At 44.6% G+C, this 18,956-nt stretch overlaps 1 protein-coding gene across 2 annotated transcripts; it reads left to right on the top strand.

The window, feature by feature from the left end:
- The first annotated feature begins 12,184 nt into the window (after nucleotides 1-12,184).
- On the top strand, nucleotides 12,185-16,501 carry LOC112872446 (putative protease Do-like 14). Of its 2 annotated transcripts, none has more exons than XM_025935521.1 (9): nucleotides 12,185-12,463; nucleotides 13,145-13,324; nucleotides 13,420-13,547; nucleotides 14,039-14,250; nucleotides 14,561-14,642; nucleotides 14,933-15,075; nucleotides 15,447-15,567; nucleotides 15,746-15,838; nucleotides 16,118-16,501. In XM_025935521.1, the coding sequence occupies exons 1-9, from the start codon at nucleotides 12,256-12,258 to the stop codon at nucleotides 16,232-16,234; spliced, it is 1,284 nt and encodes a 427-aa protein (XP_025791306.1). In that variant the 5' UTR covers nucleotides 12,185-12,255; the 3' UTR covers nucleotides 16,235-16,501. The 2 variants fall into 2 exon arrangements, with proteins under 2 accessions (XP_025791306.1, XP_025791307.1); XM_025935522.1 differs by having other exon boundaries at nucleotides 14,123-14,250; nucleotides 16,118-16,411.
- The last annotated feature ends 2,455 nt before the right edge of the window (nucleotides 16,502-18,956 follow it).

Genomic DNA, 18,956 nt, shown 5'->3' with positions numbered 1-18,956 from the left:
CATGCATGCGTCCCCGATCCAGCTTCCGTCCTCGGATGCATGGCGTTCTTCTTCGTGATGCATGACGACCCATCGTCCCATCCGGTGACATCTCACCTTACTGTTATCACCACCTTCTCCGGAAGCCTCACCATGCCTTGTCCTGCTTTCTAGTTCTAGAACCATTTCTGCTTAGTATGTAGCCGAGAGACGCTCCACGCACCAGGGCCGCCACGCGCAACGCCTAGGAACAGAATTTTCACCTATTTCTAAAGCATATCACGTTTCCACCAGAAATTTTGATTCGATCCAACATGTATCCTCGACAAGTGAACTTGAGACGTATATAATGAGAACCAAACAACAACATTATGTCGTAACCTAAATGGACTCGGATACAATGAGTACGTGAAAATACAACAAAATCCGTGTTGAAGAAAGTCCATCATATTATCTTATAAAAAACCCACCGAAAACACAGTGGAAGTGGATCCACTACGAAAACGACGCAGCATCTCAGGTAGGCAATATCTGGTATACCCGCCAGCGCAGCAGGATTCTTGGCACTTTGTGTGGGAGCATCTCGTTTAGTTTGTTTTCTGATCAGTCCTCAATTAGTACATGGCCAACCATGAGGCGTTGGAATGGCCCTAAACGGTGCCCCTTGTACTATTGTATACCTTAACAGGGTCTATCAGTCTTGTGTTATAATCCAGAAGAAATGAGATCTCAAACGTGATCATGACTCAGGGAGAACAACGGCTTCAGGTGTCCGAGGTGGTGCAACAAATGAAGCATCGGCTGTCATCCTGGCGAATTGATGCCAGCAACTGAGAGCGAAAAGAAAGGGAGCGGCAGGTGCTGCTCATCTGCTTAGCTTGGTGTCTTCTTTTGTCCGGGGTTTAGAGAGGCAGGTGTTAAGAGTGTTGGGAGGTGTTAAGAGTGTCGAGTCCGTCTAAGCTTGTGAGCTTAAAACTGGTTTAAAACTGGTGCGAGTTTCATGAAACTCCATTGACCGTAAAACTGGCATCCCCGGTATGTTCTTATACTCTCAGTAAAGCAAGCTGGGCCGGAAGGTCTCCGGTCTTGTCTTAAAAGTGATCATGACTCAACTGGGGACATGTATTGTATCTCAGAAGCTCAAAGATCTCTCTCTCGTTTGGCTTCTAGAACCATTCCAGCAGTATAGTTGACATTAAAAACACAGGGTGATGGATAGGATGGAAGCATCATAGGCCCCACCACCGACAGTTAAACTAACCATCAATCTAGTGCGCACTAGAAAATCCAAAGAGAAAGCAGGTCATCAGTTAGCTCTTATCATGAAACCATGCTATCTACTGCAGATTAAACAAGTACCAAGGACAAGGAGTCCTGCATCACTCAGGGAGGGGGGGGGGGGGAGAATCTACAACCCAATAGAATGCCCCTATGTGATTAGAAAAAAGCCGACGATCGACAACTTATTCTTGAAAGCTGAAAACAAGGTGACAACCTAGGTAGGCAGCACAAGAAAGCATACTACAAAACCTAAAGAGTCTTTGCACTTTGGATGGGAGCAGCCGTTTGATTTGTTCGTATATATGCTTGTATTACAGCGTGTATGCTTTTGAGGTATAGGAGTGGCGTCGTCGCCTTGTTTCAGGATGAGGCAGATGACCTGGCAATCCTGAATCTTCGATCCTTTTTTTTTTTGCAGTGGTGTCATCGACATCGGGCTGACAGTGACGCGCAAGAATCCCGTTAGAGCAAGAAAGGTAATGATGCACAAGAAGTGCAGCTTCGTTTTCATGTATGCTATGCTATGGAAAATTGAGGTAAAGAGATCTACCGGCGGTGGGTGTAGCTTCGCCTCCGCTGCTAGCTCCTTGATTCTGTCCTTCCAACCTACGTAACCGCTCCTATCTTATACGTCGAGTGCATAGATAGATCCGGTTTTGGAAATGAGCTGCAGAATTTAAACTAACGTACCCATCGCACGAGCTAGCTAGGAAGGAATCAGTGGATGGAAAAATTTAAACTGAAATTGGCGCGCGTGTCCCCGCCGGCCATTAATTTAATTTAATTTGGAAATGACCTTTAGGAAGCATCCCAAAAGTCCTTGCTGCATTATGGAGCGGTGTTAGTTTAATTTTCTGTAGCAGTGAGCGGCGTTCCTGATCGGTGTGGACGCTCTGCAGGATGATCAGCCTGAGCCATCAGGGCGTCCACAGCCATCAAGTGCTTAACCTCGTTTAGTTTGTGCCTGCAAATCTATCCACGACCTGAGGAGGACGTCAGCGACGCGCGGGGTTTGCTTGTCGAGCTGCTGTCCCTGTTGGTTGCGTCCACGGCGCACGCCGGGCGGAGGCTCGCTCGATCTCTCCACGGCGTGCCCCGGCCGCGCGCTGCTTAGACCTCGCGGCGCAGCGCGGGCTTAAGACCCGCGCGTCCGCAGGCGCGCCAGCATGTGAACGGTCAAGATGCTTGATCGGAAGGATAGCCAGGTGGTTCTCTCGCCAGGGTGCCGCACCGGCACGCGCTGTCGGAATACGTGAGCTTTTGCCTAATATTTGTAATTAAAAATTTAAAACCCACCATTAAATGCTAGAAAGTTATTGTGTAATAAAAGTCGAAAAGAACTTTAGCCGTGAAGTGCTGTGGTGCAGGATGGATATTTTGAACCAAGTAATGGCTATTATACTCGTGATTCATTCTTGATTATGCACAAGTTAATCGCTATTACTTCGTTTGACGGCATTGATGATGATAAAAATTGCATCATTTTATCCCCAGACTTTCAAGTATATCACCAAGTGTCTTTTTCTCTTCCTGCGCACGCAAATACACCTCTCTTCCTCCCTTTGCTGCTTTCCTACATTCCCATCGCCGGTGTTGCGCGCACATCTCCGGTGGGAGCAGGTGCCTCCGGAGCCATTGCCCGCTGAAGGTCCTGCAAGGGATAGCGCGGCAATCAAGTTTTTGGGAAGAGTCCTTACGCGACTGCTCGCCCAGAACCGTGACGTCTTCATCCGCGACTGCTCGCCCAGAACCGTGACGTCTTCATCGGCGTACTGTTCACCATCCGTCCCTGCGCACCAACTCCATCCGTCTATATCGTCGCCCGTACGTCTTCATACGACTACTTCCTAAAGCTCTGAGCGACTACTTCCCAACAAGTACGACTACTTCCTCAACAAGTACAACCACACAATGTCTCGATCGACTACTTTCTGAAGTTGTGCGACTACTTCAACAACTGTGTCACTACTTTCTCAACAAGTACGACCACTCGGTGTTTTGATCGACTACTTCAACAACTCGTAATATGCACTGCACCAAATTCGTTCGACTACTTCAGGCAGACCAGTCTGTCTAGCATGTCTGCTCCAGCCGGTAACAATGCATCCGGTGCCTCTGGCACTGGACCCACCTTGAGGTATAGTCTGATATTTCTATTTTTGATTAAATTCATGTTAACTTTAAGCATATGCACATGTTTTGTTTCACTTATCATAGTTATGAAAATTATTAATAAGTTGTATGTGTAATTTCGAAATTAAAGTATACCCAAACATACCTATTTATCTAACACGCGCGTTGCGGTCGGCGGACCCGCGCTGAGCAAGGCCTGCGCCGGCCGGCGGCGTCCGTTCCCCGCAGTTAGCTAGCCAACGGCTGCCCGGCCGGCCTACTTGGGCGGCGCGGCGGGTTCAATGGTTCACGGCGTGCGGCGAGACAGCGACCAGGCGGCGGACCGGCCAGTACCTCGCTCTCCGTGATTTGATTGAAATTGACTTCCGGCTGCAACTCGGTCTCTCTCCAAGTCGCCATGAATGGATCAACGCGCGCGGATCACAGGATCCTTGTCCGTCAGGGACGACGGAACAGTCGTCCAGCAACAGGAACGAACGCCGGACGGGGATAAGTAAACGGGGGCCGAGCCGCCGAGGTGGCGCCATACGTGCCCCAGGTTTCGTGGGTGCCGCGGCCGGAGCAGGCTGGCCGACTTGCCATGGACGGATTCGTAGAATCCAAAGACTTTTTGAAATCGCATAACAAACGTTCCTACCTTTAAATAAGAAACTTTCAAAATATATATTCATATTATTTTACCTTTTCTCTACCAAGTATAAAAGAAATGAAAAGTCCTGCAATTTGGATGAATATAGCTGGGCATAGAAAGAGATACAGTACGTGCTGGTGGGTTTTGCAGGAGCGGGAGACTTTTTAAGGGCAATCTCAATGTATAGTTTTATTGTACTGATATCAAGACTGAGAATTTGATAACCGAGCTGGATAAATATCATGTTTTCCTCAAAAATAATTATTATGGGGATGAAACTACTTACTCATCTCATGAAACTTCTTTCCTATCTCCTCATAATAACCTAACATGTTAGCAAATTTGTTCATGCGTGGCATCAAATTTAATGCCCATAAAACTCTTTATGAAACCCTCACTAAGACTAGTCTAAGTTATAAAAACTAGTCCATCAACTCGTGCTGCCTCATGGTGATTAACCTTAACAGACATAAGAATTAGAAATTTATGAAAAAAAATTAAAGCCCATATCTAATAATCAAATTTGCTTAATTATTGCTCTCTCTCCCTCATTTATCATTATTCTAACACAATACTCATATAAATAGATACTAATCTGTCTCCACTTGTGATAGATTTTAGTTAGCAATAATTACTCTATACATTTTTCCATCTATATCCATATTGTGATAGGACTATCCAAGACTTGACAGCCGTTCGCTGGAACGAGAACCTCATTTTTGGACAGGAACCACACGAATAAAGTCACCTAAGCTTAGGCCTCGCTACCAGATATCTATGAATGTCCTCAGTTTAGTTTTGCCAATGCTCCATGTTTTTCTTTATAGTGGGCACATGCTACGCGGGCCTTACAGGTGGGCCTAGTTAGTTACCTTTGTAAAACATCGCGTGCAATAAATAGGGCAAATGTAGCACGCGAATAGCATGGCGGGGAGGGGTTTTGAGCACCGCTTATCCGAAACTTGACTAAGGGGCAAATGACTGCTCTACCCTTGATTGTACCATTTTTTCGACCTCTCACGACCCACCGTACTAGGATGGAAAGAAATAATACGACATCTTGTTTTCCAGTGATTTAGTTGCGCGTGGTAACACAATGCAAGTGAAAAAGATTTATACCTTCATACAATTTGTGGCTAAGAAAAGATTTATACATTCATAAAATTTGTGGTAGAGCACTACCTGTTAGAAATGCCAAAACTTAATATTAGTAGCACGTTACCCAGGATCTTAACATAACCTAGTTCATGACAAATCAATCTAATGCGGAATAAATGGTAATCATTATACCAGCGTTAGCAGTAGCAGTAGCCATTTATTTCCAACACTACCTTGCACATGAGCTCATATTGCAAACCTTCACATGTAATCTAGGGGCGGTGAGGGGCCAATGCCCCCTCCCCCCTAAGTTCCACACTACATTCTAGAGCTGCTCTTTAAAGGAAAAAACATTCTAGAGCTTAGCCCTCAATTGGCTTATTAAAAAAACCTTCTTATTTGAAAGGTATGTCTTGTATCTAATGCTACATAGCTCTAGATTGCAGCAAACTATCAGTATGCCGGTTTCGCATTGTTGCCATACCTCCACGCACAACGAAGAAAAATAGAGGAAGACTATTCCCTCAACTACATTTAGATTTGTCGTAAATCAAATACCTTTAACTTTGACGAGTAATAAAGATATTTAATTTCGGGTACAGACAATTGCATATTATGATAGTTGGTTTCATGATGAATCTGCTAATATTATTTTTTATCTTGTTAATCTTCATTTTTTTGTAGTTCTTAGTTAAAATTTAAAACTTTTGACTTAGAACAAATCTAAACGTAGCTATAATTTGAAACGGAGGAAGTATTATCTTTTGCTCATTGTCTTCTGTAAGCCCCAGTTTATAAATACCAAATATCATTGCGGTCCCTAAAAGTGCCGTTCCTCGAGATAAAATTAATCATTAGAACCTACGAGGAGAGCATTCTATATAACTTAGTTCTGCATTAGTAATTTTTACTGTAGGTGGTGGGAAACTTGATGCAGCAGTTAACGTCATAGATGAACTGATACTGCAATTCCGCTCTCATATCCCATTATGATATTTTTCCCTTGCTTTACTAGAGAGGAAATAAGCAACCAGATGCTCCTTTTTGTTCCTGCAGATGCGGTGCAGTTAGCCAGGTGGTAAATCCAGTACGACGAATCAGTGATGATATTGAATCATGGTCTTCACAGTTGAATTTGATCTTTATATATTCTTAGCTAAAAGTAGAATAGCTAAAAGTTTTATAAAATACAAGCTCAGTTTTTTTTGAACCCGGCTCTTAAATTATCTGAGCTATATTTTAAGATCTTTCACCACCTCTGGTAGAATACGATCCAAGCTAGGGGAATGTTCCCATTTTGCTAGGTGTACTGCACTACTACTTTCCACCGATTTTTTCACCGATGTAACTATTTTTTTTATTATCAGCAAAGTCGTCGTCACGATGGCTTTCTAAAAAAAAAGAAGAAGAAGTGGTGCCCTCATGCTTCGTTGATTTATCTCGCGTTCGACAGTGACCACCGTGCACACACTTTTTCTAAGCATCCAGCCATCGCATGCCCCATCTTCCACGTACGTACTGTTCGTCTGTTCTACTGTTCTGGATAGGACTGGATCGGCGCAACGCATTACGCATGAAGGGGACAAGTGGATCGATGAACCTTGACTCTTCTGGCCACTAGCGGACAAGCGAGCTGCAAGTGTGTGTCGTCGCCTCGTCGGTCGTCTCGTCTCTGGCTCCGTGCAAGAGGCAGCCCTGCCCCTCTTGATTCCCCCGGCACTGCCCATCCACACCGCAGCCACATTTCGTTTTCCTTTTAACAAAACGTCCCTGGCTTAATTTTCCACCACGTACGATGACCATGTCGTGGATGAAGAACAGTAAGCAGCTCTCGCGACGATCGATCCGCTTGAACTGGAACCGGACAAACAACAACCTACACGAATAATCCGTTTCCATGGACGTGCAATCGAGCTAGAAATCCAACCATGGCGAAAAGTTCTAAGTTTTCTGATGAAGCGCCAAACACTGACGGCGATGGTGTTCGCCGTCCAGGGAACATCATCATCCCTTGCCCGCTGCCGGCTGCCGTCGTGTTGATCACACACTGACAGAGTTAGTCTCCCGTCGTCCATGCCATCACGCCCTGGACGACGTACTCCTTCCACCACGCAACCGGCGTACCCCGCGCAGTCCGATCGATCGTTCGCCATCAGATCAGATCGATCATCACGCGTCGCCACTCTCTGATTATATTTGCACGCACGTCGTTCTCGCGGATTAATCCCGTTTCTCTGATTTTCTGCTGTTCTCAGATCATCATCATCCTCAGAAGAAGAAGAAGACTGCATGCTGCTGAACGCCTCTGCCTGGGGCGCTGGAGCTCCATCGATCAGAGGGGCGTCCGCAAGCGTCTAGCTACGACCCATGTGGCCATGTCTGATGTGCCTCGACCTAGTACCAGTAGACCTAGCTATCCTTCCAGAAGCATTCCGATGCAACTTTCCAACGGCTAAAAGTAGCTAGCTAGCGTCGGGCAGACATTTTGTGCATCCTGAACGGTACGCACCCAGGGACACCAGGCCACTAGTCACTAGAGCTGAGTTGAGCTGAACCAAACAAGACAAGCCGCCGAGATAGAGGAGTAAAGCTAAAGCGCCGCGACCAAAAGAGGAGGAGGATGCTAATGATGAAGCACTAAACAAAGCAGCCTGCTAGTGCTATCTAATTATATATGCAACAAAATGTGGGTAGGAGTAGGACCCTCGCTCGACCCATCGGTCTGCTCAAAACCTGTCCCTCAATTCCTGATGGTGGCATGCATCTCAGTCCATCTCCTGCAGCTCAAGTCCTGTCCGGGTATGCATGTGTCGCCTGCTTTTATTTGCTTCTAGAACCGTGCATGCCTGAGATGCTTGCTTGCTTAACGCAACAATATCTTGCTCCAGAACGGTCGTATAATCGTGCTCTTGACTCATCCGTCCACGTCATTATTATTTTTAGCTGGTAAAAGGGGCCATCATATCAGTTCCTGATGATGGCTTGCTTTGCTTCTAGAAGCTTGCACTTCGACAGCAAAGCTAGAGCTAGCACATGCATCCTGCTGAAAGGTACGTGCACTCACAAGGGCCCGCATCACAGCAACAAGCCACTTGATCACAGAAAACGTGAAAGTTTTTGGTTTTTTTTTCAGAAGTACGCTGAGATGTAAAGCAGCAACACTCCAAGGGGCATGATCATGGCATGTATAGCGCAACACAACCAGGTTCCTGATCATCAACCCGGCCAAATTAAGACCTTCGTTAGATGGTTTTCTCTGCCTTTCGTGATGCATGACCCCTCCGGTGACATCTCAGCTTATTAGCTTATCCAGAAGCCCAGGCCTAGTTCTGCTTCTAGAACGGTCACTTGAGCAGTATAGTTGAAATAGACAACACACTGGTGGATGTAGTGGAAGTATCAGAGGCCCGGCCCCACCGCCGACAGTTTAACCAGCAATCAATCTAGCTAGCGCCCACTGGAAAATCCAAAAGAGAAAGGTCATTGTTAGTTAGCTCCGATCATGGAATCATGTTATCTCCTGTGGTTAAACAAACAACCAAGGATCCATATGCATCACAATCACCCAGGGGGGAAAAGATCTGCAAATTATTAAGAAATGAAAGTTTGCTCTATGTGTTGCAACAGCCTTGAGCTTTGGAAGCAGGGGGCAGCTGCTGTATCCGTCAGTATACTGCTTGTATTGTTATGCTATGTACATACACTTTTGCAGGTTCCTGCAGTACGAGCATCACATGGGACCCATCCATGTGGGCTCCAACCCAGACAACAAAATGAAAACCTGATAATACGCCTGATGTTATTTAAAAGGGTTTATTTGCCGTCTCCTTGTTTCACGATAAGCCAAGTATGACCTGGCAATCTTGATCCTTCGATCTATCCATATCCATCCGACTATCTATCTTTCAGTGGCGTAATTGACCTCTGACAGTGATCCACAGGATGCGCACTTTCTGCTATATATATATATTCTATACGTCCCTGATATCTTTTATATCATGAGATACATACGTAGAAATAGCTACAAGCGCCTGTAAAATAGGTTTATCACATATATATATATATATATATATATATATATATATGCTGTGCAGAACTTGTACGTGTAAAGTTTTTTTAAGCAAAGACTTGTGTAAAGTTTCACTAGTCGCTTTCGTTCCAGACGTACGACGCACAAGGATCGATGAGATCACTCAGCTGCTTGCGCTCTCAAGGCCGGGTCGTCTCCTCGCTAGCTAGCTCCTTCTTGATCCTGTCTCTATCGCCGTTCATCGACGCCGTGACTACAGATAAATACGCGCCAAACGCATTTGATTTGGTTCTAGAAACAAATTCAAAAGTTAAATGCACCCATCCCATGAGCTAGCTAGGAATACAAGCAGTGGACGACGATGGAACAAATAAACTAAAACTGCCGGTGCCCCCACCCAATCCATGTCAAAATAAAGGGTTGCTGCTGTTCACGGAATCATCTATCACCAGAATTGTTCTTTGCGGTCTTCAGGCTGCGATGTAACGAGGTTTGGCATTGCGTAAAGAATAAGATTTGGTTAGATCATAATTATAATTTTGGTGATTGTGTGATAACATAGTGAATTGGACTAACAAGTTTGTAAGCTTAAGTTTGTAGAATTTCTAAATTCTATGGATGGGTCCAATCCTATACAAGATGGTTTAAATTGTTGTCAAGATGTCTAAGTTGCAGTGAAAATAGAGAGAATATTTTAGGTGTCCAAATGATCGCAATGATAAATTGGACAAGCGCTAGCTAAAATCAGTTGACCGGTTGAACCGACGGTCCTAGATATAACGGTTGGTGCATTGGCGGTTAAAACAATGATCAAGTGAAAAAGAACTCAGTACCACCGGTTGAACCGACGCTATAAGAATGGAGGTGTCGTTGCAATGAGCAAATGACATGGCAATCAAATGAAGGAACGACACAGTACTGGCTAAACCGACAGTGCAAAAGAAGGCGTCGGTGCAAGAGTGCTGCGGTTTCTCAGTAGGCATGTTTTGGTTCCAAAAGGGTTTCCAAGCAAAATCTTCAGCACCGATTAAAATCATTGGTGCATTGCGTCGGTGCAATGACGTCAGCAGAGGATGGCAGTTGGAGTTCAACAGCCAGTAGGCAGGCTGAGTGTGACCGGTTAAACCGACGGTGGTCACCGGTTTAACCAATGCTTTATGCTTTTTAAGGGAAAGCATGTAACAGTTAGGAGTGGATCTCTAGCCTATACAAGACCTCACTCCTTGTCATTTGAGGCTGCTGGAGTTCGTGAGAAGCTACCCACACTTTGAAGATCTCCAAACCACCCAAGAGCTCATTGATCACATCCTTAGGTTTAGCACAAGCTTTGAGAGTGTTAGTGCTAAAATTAGCTCAAGAAAGAGTGTGAGAGTAAGGTGCTGTGATCTTATGCTTGTTCTTGAGTGAATCTCAAGCTTGTATCTCGATGTGCCGGCCCCTTGGAGTTTTTATGGCTTGTCGGCGAGTCTTCGACCCTCCGGCTTGGTGTGGAGCGACGACGACGGCTTTGTGCGGGGGATGAGGAGACCCTTGCTTCGTGGGAAGCTCTGTAGTAAAGGCGGTATCAAGGTGACCGGGGACTTGGCGTGAGCCTTAGTGGCCGAACGTTTATGGCAAGTCAAGAAGAGCCCTGAAAGAGACTTGGTGACGGGAAGCAATACTCTGATGACATGGTAATCAAGTGAAGAAACGATAGAGGCACTGGTTAAACCGACAGTGCAAAAGAAAGCATCGGTGCAAGCGTGCTGTGGTTAGTCAGTACGCATATTTTGGTTTTAGAAGGGTTTCCAAGTAAAATCTTCAGCACCGGTTAAACCTACGGTCATCGGTGCATTGCGTCGGTGCAATGACGTCAGAAGAGGATGGCAGTTGGAGTTCAACGGCCAGTTGGCAGGCTGAGTGTGACTGGTTAAACTGACAGTGCTGAGCAGTTTAACCGGCGCTTTATGCTTTTCTGGGTAAAAGCAAGCAATAGCTATGAGCTGGCCTCTATCCTATATAAGGCCTCACCCCGGACCATTTGAGCCTGCTGGAGTTTGTGAGGAGTTACCCACACTCTGAAGAAGTTCTCGAAGCCACCTAAGAGATCATTGATCACATCGTTATGTTTAGCACAAGCTTTGAGTGTGTTAGTGGTAGAATTAGCTCTAGAGAGAGTGGAAGAGCAAGGTGTTGCTATCTTGTGTGCTGGTTCTTGAGTGAACCACAAGTTGTATCTTAGTGTGTCGGCTTCTTGGAGTCTTGCGGGCAAGTCTTGGTGTGGAGCGGTGACGACAGCTTTGTGCGGAGGAGGTGGAGACCTCCTTTCTTCGTGGAGAAGCTCCTTAGTGGAGACGGCATCGAGATGACCGCGGACTTGGCGAGAGCTTTGGTGGCTGAGCATTGGTGGCGAGTCAAAAAGATCCCGGAAGAGATTGGGTAACTGGGAAGCAATACTCTTAGTGAGTGCTTCAACAAGGACCAGTGACGGCCTCGTGACTACCGATATGATAGGATAAATCTTCGTCTCCATAGTTTGCTTCCCCCTCATCTTTTTTAAGGTTTCTCAGTAATTTATAACAGATATAATTTATAACGGACAAAGTAACAGATAATCCAAACGCTGGAAGATGCTGATGTTGCGGAGAAGACTAGGAGTCTTGATGTAGATCATTGTGTTATTGCATCGATCTGTCTTTCCCCGTGTATCGCCGTTTCGAAGGACTTCAATTTTTTAGTGTTTGCTAGCTTCATCTATCTGTATGCGCCGGCGAGTCATGGAAATACTTATCGGCCGATTGCCAGTTTTTTTTTTTTTTTGAGAAGATCCGATTTCCAGTTTAGAGCTGCACATGAAAATTAACCCAATCTGCTGCCAAGTTCGACGGGCCGGCCCAGTTCATCTTGGCCCGTCATTCCCCTGGGCCGTTTTCTTCTCCTTTCTGTGCGTCTGCTGCATTCATCAAATTGGTTTCCTAGACCGGGCCTAGTTCTCGCCCCATACACCAAGAAGGAGCGGCCCATTTCCTTCTTTTCTTGTCCCTTCCCGCAGGACGCTTCGCGACGCCGGCTCCTGGTCTCTCCTCGTGTGCGCCAAGCCAGCCAGCCCCGCGATCCTTCCAGAATGCTCCTCCGGGGCGGCCGCCGCGCCGCGCTCCTCCTCGCCGCCGCCGGCGTCACGGGCGCCGGGGCCCTCGCGCGCCGCGACCCCGACACGGCCGTCTACGCCTCGGCCTCCCCGCCCCTCCGCCAGGCCCTCTCCGCCGCCGCCGAGGGGCTCCGCTCCGGCACCCGCCTCTTCTCCCCGTGGCTGCTTCCTCCTCCTCACCAAGGTCCGTTTATTTTTCCCCCCTTCCGCAGCCTGGTGTGCGCGAGAACCACTTTTGCCGCGGGGGCGCGGGGCACATTTGGGGGGCCATAAGAGGGTTCAGGGTTTTGAACGGGGGGCGATTGCGTCTCAGTGAGCTTCCGTCTGATTGCCTGGGATAGTGTAGAGGGTTTCTCGATTGCGGTACGCACTGAAGAGAACAGCATTATCCGTCAATGGGGATACGGTCTTCTCCGGTAGCTCAGTTCAGAAGTAGAGACATGCGGACGGGCTCTGATATTTCCTGAGCTTTACTAAATATTCGATGGACCAATGTATGTCGACACGCGTGTGTACAAATCCATATATCATGATGTCTTCCATGGTCGCATCATAGATAGTGGCAAATAAATTTGCATCTATCATCTGCCTCCTGCCCACAGAATACTTAATTTGATTCAGCCAGTCGAGAAATAACCTGTTTTAAAATTATGTTCACAAATGTCTTGTGATTGCTGCAGTTAAGATTTCTATGGTGTCAAGGATAGGCTAGGGAGTGCTTACAGTTAGTAGCTTTAATATGCCCTAAGTAACTATGAGAAATGATGTAGATTTTCCCCCCTATACTTGAACCAATCATCATCTTCTTGATATATGATACAGTTCTCAATGCTGAAAATTTTACTATGTTGAAATCTTCTTGTAGGGTTCCCAATACTAAATTCCTTTGTGTCTGCATCGGTTTCACCTGCTGACTTAAGCAGCCAAGGTTCTGCTGGAAGCTCGGATGATTCAAGATGTTGCCCAGGGTGTCTAGGAAGGAATTCGATTGCCAAAGCAGCATCTGCAGTTGGTCCTGCTGTTGTAAACATTTCTTGTATGCAAGGTGACATTGACAACATTCTTGTGTGATGGAATCTGTTGAATTCGTGATCGTTGTTGTAGCTATGTGCAGTAAACTTTTGGAATTGCTTTTTGTAGATGCTCATGGGTGGCGCCTGGAGGAGAGCATTGGATCAGGAACTATAATAGATCCGGATGGGACGATATTGACATGCGCGCATGTTGTTGCAGATTTTCAGAGCACAAAAGCAGTTGTGAGGGGAAAGGTTGCTAACTTGGCACTAACTTATCTGTTTATCTCAAACTGCCTCCTACATGCTGACTTTGTAAATTTTACTTTCAACCACTAATCATCAGTAATGTCAAGCATGATTCATGAAATTAGACTACTCAATACCTTGAACAACTAGTTTTCTAAATTTGGTAGCTCGTACTTTTTAAAGTTTCGGACACTAGATAAAGTCTGGTTATATCTAAATTTATCCGTGGAGGCAGTAGTGGATGCTACTATTTTCTTATTTCTTACCTAGCTAGAACAGTTGTGATCTGAATTTTATTTCAAAGTTGTCTTATGATTGTAATTGAGCTAACTTAATGTACTTAATCCTTTATCTTTCGTTTTACCATAGATTAATCAACAATAGTTTATCTACTAAGTACTAGGGTTAATGTTCTAAACTCAGTGACCTGGATCCCCAAGCTACAGCAGAATGGATAATTACTCACCTCTCTCACAAAAGGTTGTATATTGTATCAGGTTAGTGTAACTTTACAAGATGGTCGTGAATTTGAAGGTGTTGTCCTTAATGCTGACCGCCACTCTGACATCGCTGTTGTGAAGATTAAATCTAAGACCCCATTACCGGCTGCCAGGCTTGGATCGTCATCTAGACTTCAACCAGGTGATTGGGTTGTTGCTTTGGGCTGTCCACTTTCTCTTCAGAACACGGTTACAGCTGGTATTGTCAGGTTCGACCTAAATCATTTTTATTTAACTTACATCTGATTACTTATCATAAAGGCCATGGTTTTTAAAGCGTTAAGGCGAGGCAAGGCGAGCCACCACCGCCTTATCGCCTAGGCGACGCCTAGGCGGGCTAAGGCGGGATAAGGCGACACATTAGGCGAGGCGAGCCACCACCGCCTTGTCGCCTAGGCGACGCCTTAAGGACGCTTAAAAACACTGATAAAGACTACTAGTTTCTTGTACATTTGCAAGTATAGAGTTTATTTTTATGGACTAATATTGTCTACATCGATTTTGTTTTCTTTATCTTAGTTGTGTTGACCGGAAAAGCAGTGATCTGGGTCTTGGAGGATTACGAAGGGAGTATCTGCAAACAGATTGCGCCATTAATCAGGCAAAAACATTTTCTTTGTGTTGCTAAGATGTGAAAGTAGTATGCAAAATATTTAAATTTTTTATTTTTCTAGGTCTTCTTTAATGTTTGTTGTTTAACTATGTCTATGCCTCATCATATCCTGATAAATTGAAAAAAATTATGTAGATTCAAATCCAAATAAATATTAAAATTTTGCAGTGATGGCATGCATATATACATTTTTTATGATTTCTCACTTTTCTTGCATCTTCTGTTTTGTCTTCTCAATATTTATCGAACAAACTTTTTGACACATCTGTATGCTGCAGGGGAATTCTGGTGGCCCTCTTGTGAACCTTGATGGTGAGATTATTGGAGTTAATGTGATGAAAGTCAGGAATGCTGATGGTTTGAGTTTTGCAGTACCAATTGATTCTGTCGTTAAAATAGTGGATAACTTCAAGAGAAATGGGTATGCCTTACAACAAAATGTTGCTTTCAATTTATTATTATCATGGTATTAGCTTGTTTTTATCTTCTCTTTGAAAATTATTTGTATACTTTGGGTATGATGTCTCTTCGACCAATCAGGTGATTGGAAGTTCGAAACATGTAATTCATTTGCTAACCTATCTGTGTGAATAAGGCAATAGAAAATGTCATGTGGGTTTGCAACTTGTGTTCCATCTGATAAAAAGAATAATTAGTAAGTTACTTGCGAAAGTAAGCCTGGGTATACTAACCCTTTGTGGGTAGATTTATTTTGGATGACTTAAATTTACTATACATGTTTTTTACCTTCATGTCTGGGAGCTACTTATGCTTGTCTATTATGCAATGCAGGAGAGTTGTGAGGCCATGGCTTGGTTTAAAGATGCTTGACCTGAATCCCATGATCATTTCACAGCTCAAAGAAAAATCAAGTACTTTTCCAGATGTAAGAAAAGGAGTGCTTGTTCCTATGGTAAGTCTAATAAAATAATATGACATTGTTTGTTATAGAAGAGATGTTGATTTCTTATAACCTATTGTGCTCTTTTAAGGAATTATGACTGTTTGTTTGGCATGCTTCTCTTTGTTGAAATGATCCTGATAACTCCTGAACTATGCTGAGTCTGCTGACACTATGAATTTTCAATCAGGTTACACCAGGATCTCCAGCTGAGCAGGCAGGATTTCGACCTGGGGATGTGGTGGTTGAATTTGGTGGCAGACCAGTTGAAAGCATCAAAGAGGTAACTACGATAACTACTGCTGATGTGTGCTTATACGATTTTCTATGCTCACAACAGTACTTTTCTTTTCCCTGAAAGTATTAATCATATAATTGGGTTCTAATATCTTATTTGAATTTTTATTAAAAAAACTGGTTATGCTGAGTGCTAATAGTGGACTGGCACTTAGTTTTTTTTTTTAATTTCATACTCTTCTCCTTTCAAATCCTTGGTTATAGAGCAAGATTATATTCTTTTTCTATATTTGTACAAACATGCTAATAAAGTGTTTACGGGCAGATCATTGATATCATGGGGGACAAGGTGGGAGTGCCATTTAAAGTTCTTGTTAAAAGAGCGAACAATGTGACAGCGACTTTAACTGTGATACCAGAGGAGGCCGATGCCAGCAGATGATCCTCTGCTGGGAAGCTGAGCTAATACCTGATAGGAGGATTTTCCATTGGAACTCCAATTTTCATTACATATACATTCCATCTGAGTTTTGTATGTAGCTAAGCATGGGTGACAGGACCACCCAAAAAGAAAGAACAAGAATACATGGGAAATAGATATTGGTGCAATCTTCAGTCATGGTATGTACCGGCTTTTAATTTCTTCAAATCGATAATCAATAGGTTCTCGTCTTATTTCTTTGGAATAAAGATGGTGGTTGGTTCATGATCTCCAGTTCTTTATTTTTCCTGTAACAATATTATTTTCCGCCGTTAATTTCCATTCTCTCATAGCTTCCTTACATGTGCAAACTGCATAGTAAAGCGAACAGCAACTGGATAAGCTCACACTGTAATTATCAGTCTACTTCATCGAGGTCAAGAGATTTCATGGAATCTGTGAATTCAGCTGGTCTTGCACTCGACACTGCGAGGACTTCAACGGCCAAATGATCAGCTTGTATGTCTGTTTGGGAGCAGTGCTGTACGGAGCACGTCTGCTCGTTGGTTTTCTTTTCAGGTTGGGCATTGTTGCGGGCACGGCGCACACACTGAGGCGCACACGGAGATCTGCTGCCTTGTGGTGTCCAGCACCCAAAGCCCTAGGCCCGTCCCCATTGGTTGTTGGATGGCAGCATCATGGCCTTTTTGTTGGGACGTCCCTCTCATGCTTCATCATTGGGCTAGCTATATTGTTCTCTGGTCGATGTACACTTTTGCCTACCTGTATGGCGTACCAGCAGCTGATCGGTTCTGCGTCTTTTCGCCCAGGGAATCTCTCTACTATACTTGATATAATAAAATTATAAAAATGCTATCAAAATCGCCTAGTTTTATGTGTCTGGGGGGCTGTCATGTCAACATGTCATGTGTGGTGTACACGTAACCGGGAGGTTTATGTGCTGATGAATCAGGAAGTTTATGTTGGTTTCTCTTTTTTTTTTAATAGTGCGGTGTGTGTATGTTGTCATGCTAGAGCGTCTAGGTGAAGCAAGTTGAAAACGGCTCGTGGTTGGGATCGCCGTGACATGTAGGTGCATGATTGGCAGCAATCATTGAGAGAAATAACTAGCAGCACCAGTCGCTGTTGTAACCGAGCCGAGGTGAGATCGGCCAGTTTTTTTTCTAAAGACTTCATTCAGAAACGAAATCTTCAGCTGGGAACGGCTGATTTCTGCTTACGCTTCTCGACTGCACCCGTTTTCTGACCAAGAACACAACGCACCGCGTAACCGAGATCAAGAGTTTGAGAGCAATGACGTGAGGGTTTTGAGAGCAAGTGCGGGCGGAAGCACGATTTTTTTTTTGTGTAGGTTGTGAAATTACAGTTGTGAATGTGAAGAAAGGAAATAGACAGGAAATGATGCGAAAAGGACTGCTGAAAACACCTAACGACCTGAAGCTCATCGCAGTCTAAACAGTAGTGGGCATCGACATAGGGAATCAGAACCCCCACGAGCTTTATCTTGTTCGTGTTAGATAAATAGGTATTTTCAGGTATACTTTAATTCCGAAATTATATATACAATTTATTAATAATTTTATGAAACAAGGCATGTGCACGTGTTCAAAGTTAACAAGAATTTAACGATAAATTCAATAAAATAGAGGAGTATCAGTCTATACCCTGAGGTGGTCCAGTACAGGAGGCACCGGATGCACCGTTACCGGCCGGAGCACACATGCTCGACTGGACTGAAGTAGTCGAACGAAATCGGTGCAGTGCAGATGTCCTTGTACGAGTTGTTGGAGTAGTCCATCGAGCTTTAAGAGGTACTCGATTGAGGCACCAAGTAGTTGTACTTGTTGAGGAAGCAGTATTACTCGTTGAAGATGTAGTCGCACAGCTTCAGGAAGTAGTCGATTGAAGCACCGAGTAGTTGTACTTGTTGATGAAGCAGTCATACTCGTTGAGGAAGTAGTTGCACAGATTCATGAAGTAGTCGATCAAAGCACCGAGTAGTTGTACTTGTTGATTAAGCAGTCGTACTCGTTGAGGAAGTAGTTGCACAGCTTTAGGGAGCAGTCGTACACAGGCGACGAAGAGGTACGGATGACGATGTCGACGGACGGAGTTGGTGCGCAGGGACGGATGGTGAACAGTATGCCGGTGAAGATGTCACGGTTTTGGGTGAGCAGTCACGTATGCCCAAAAATCTGATTGCCCCGCTATCAGGTGCAGGGTCTTTAGCGGGCAACGGTTCCGAGGCAGCTGCTCTCGCGGGAGATGTGCTCGCAGCACCGGTGATGGAAATATAGGAAAGCAGCAGAGGGAGGAAGAGAGGTGTATTCGCGTGTTTGAAAGAGGAGAAGATACCGGGTGATATGCATGAGAGTCTGGGACGAGAGGATGCACTTGGACGTTATCAACGCCATCAAACAGAGTAATAGCAATTAACTCATGCAGAATCAATCATAAGAGTGATTCGTTGTAAATGAATCGTGGTTATAATGTCCATTACTTAGTTTAAAACATCTGCCCCACACCACACCACTTCACGGTTGAAATTTTTTTCCTCTTTCATTACGGAATTACACAGTAACTTCCTAGCAATTAATCGTTGACTTTTAATTCTTTAATTGTAAATATTAGGCCAAAAGATCATATACTCCAACAGTTCGCTTTCGATCCATTAGCAGAAATCGGATGTTTTTTTTCTTTTGCCACCGCACCAAACTTGATC

This window comes from Panicum hallii, chromosome 8 (assembly GCF_002211085.1).
Source record: "Panicum hallii strain FIL2 chromosome 8, PHallii_v3.1, whole genome shotgun sequence".
Lineage (NCBI taxonomy): Eukaryota > Viridiplantae > Streptophyta > Magnoliopsida > Poales > Poaceae > Panicum > Panicum hallii.
The sequence above is the reverse complement of the archived record's forward strand: the minus strand, read 5'-3'. Positions and strand labels throughout refer to the sequence as shown.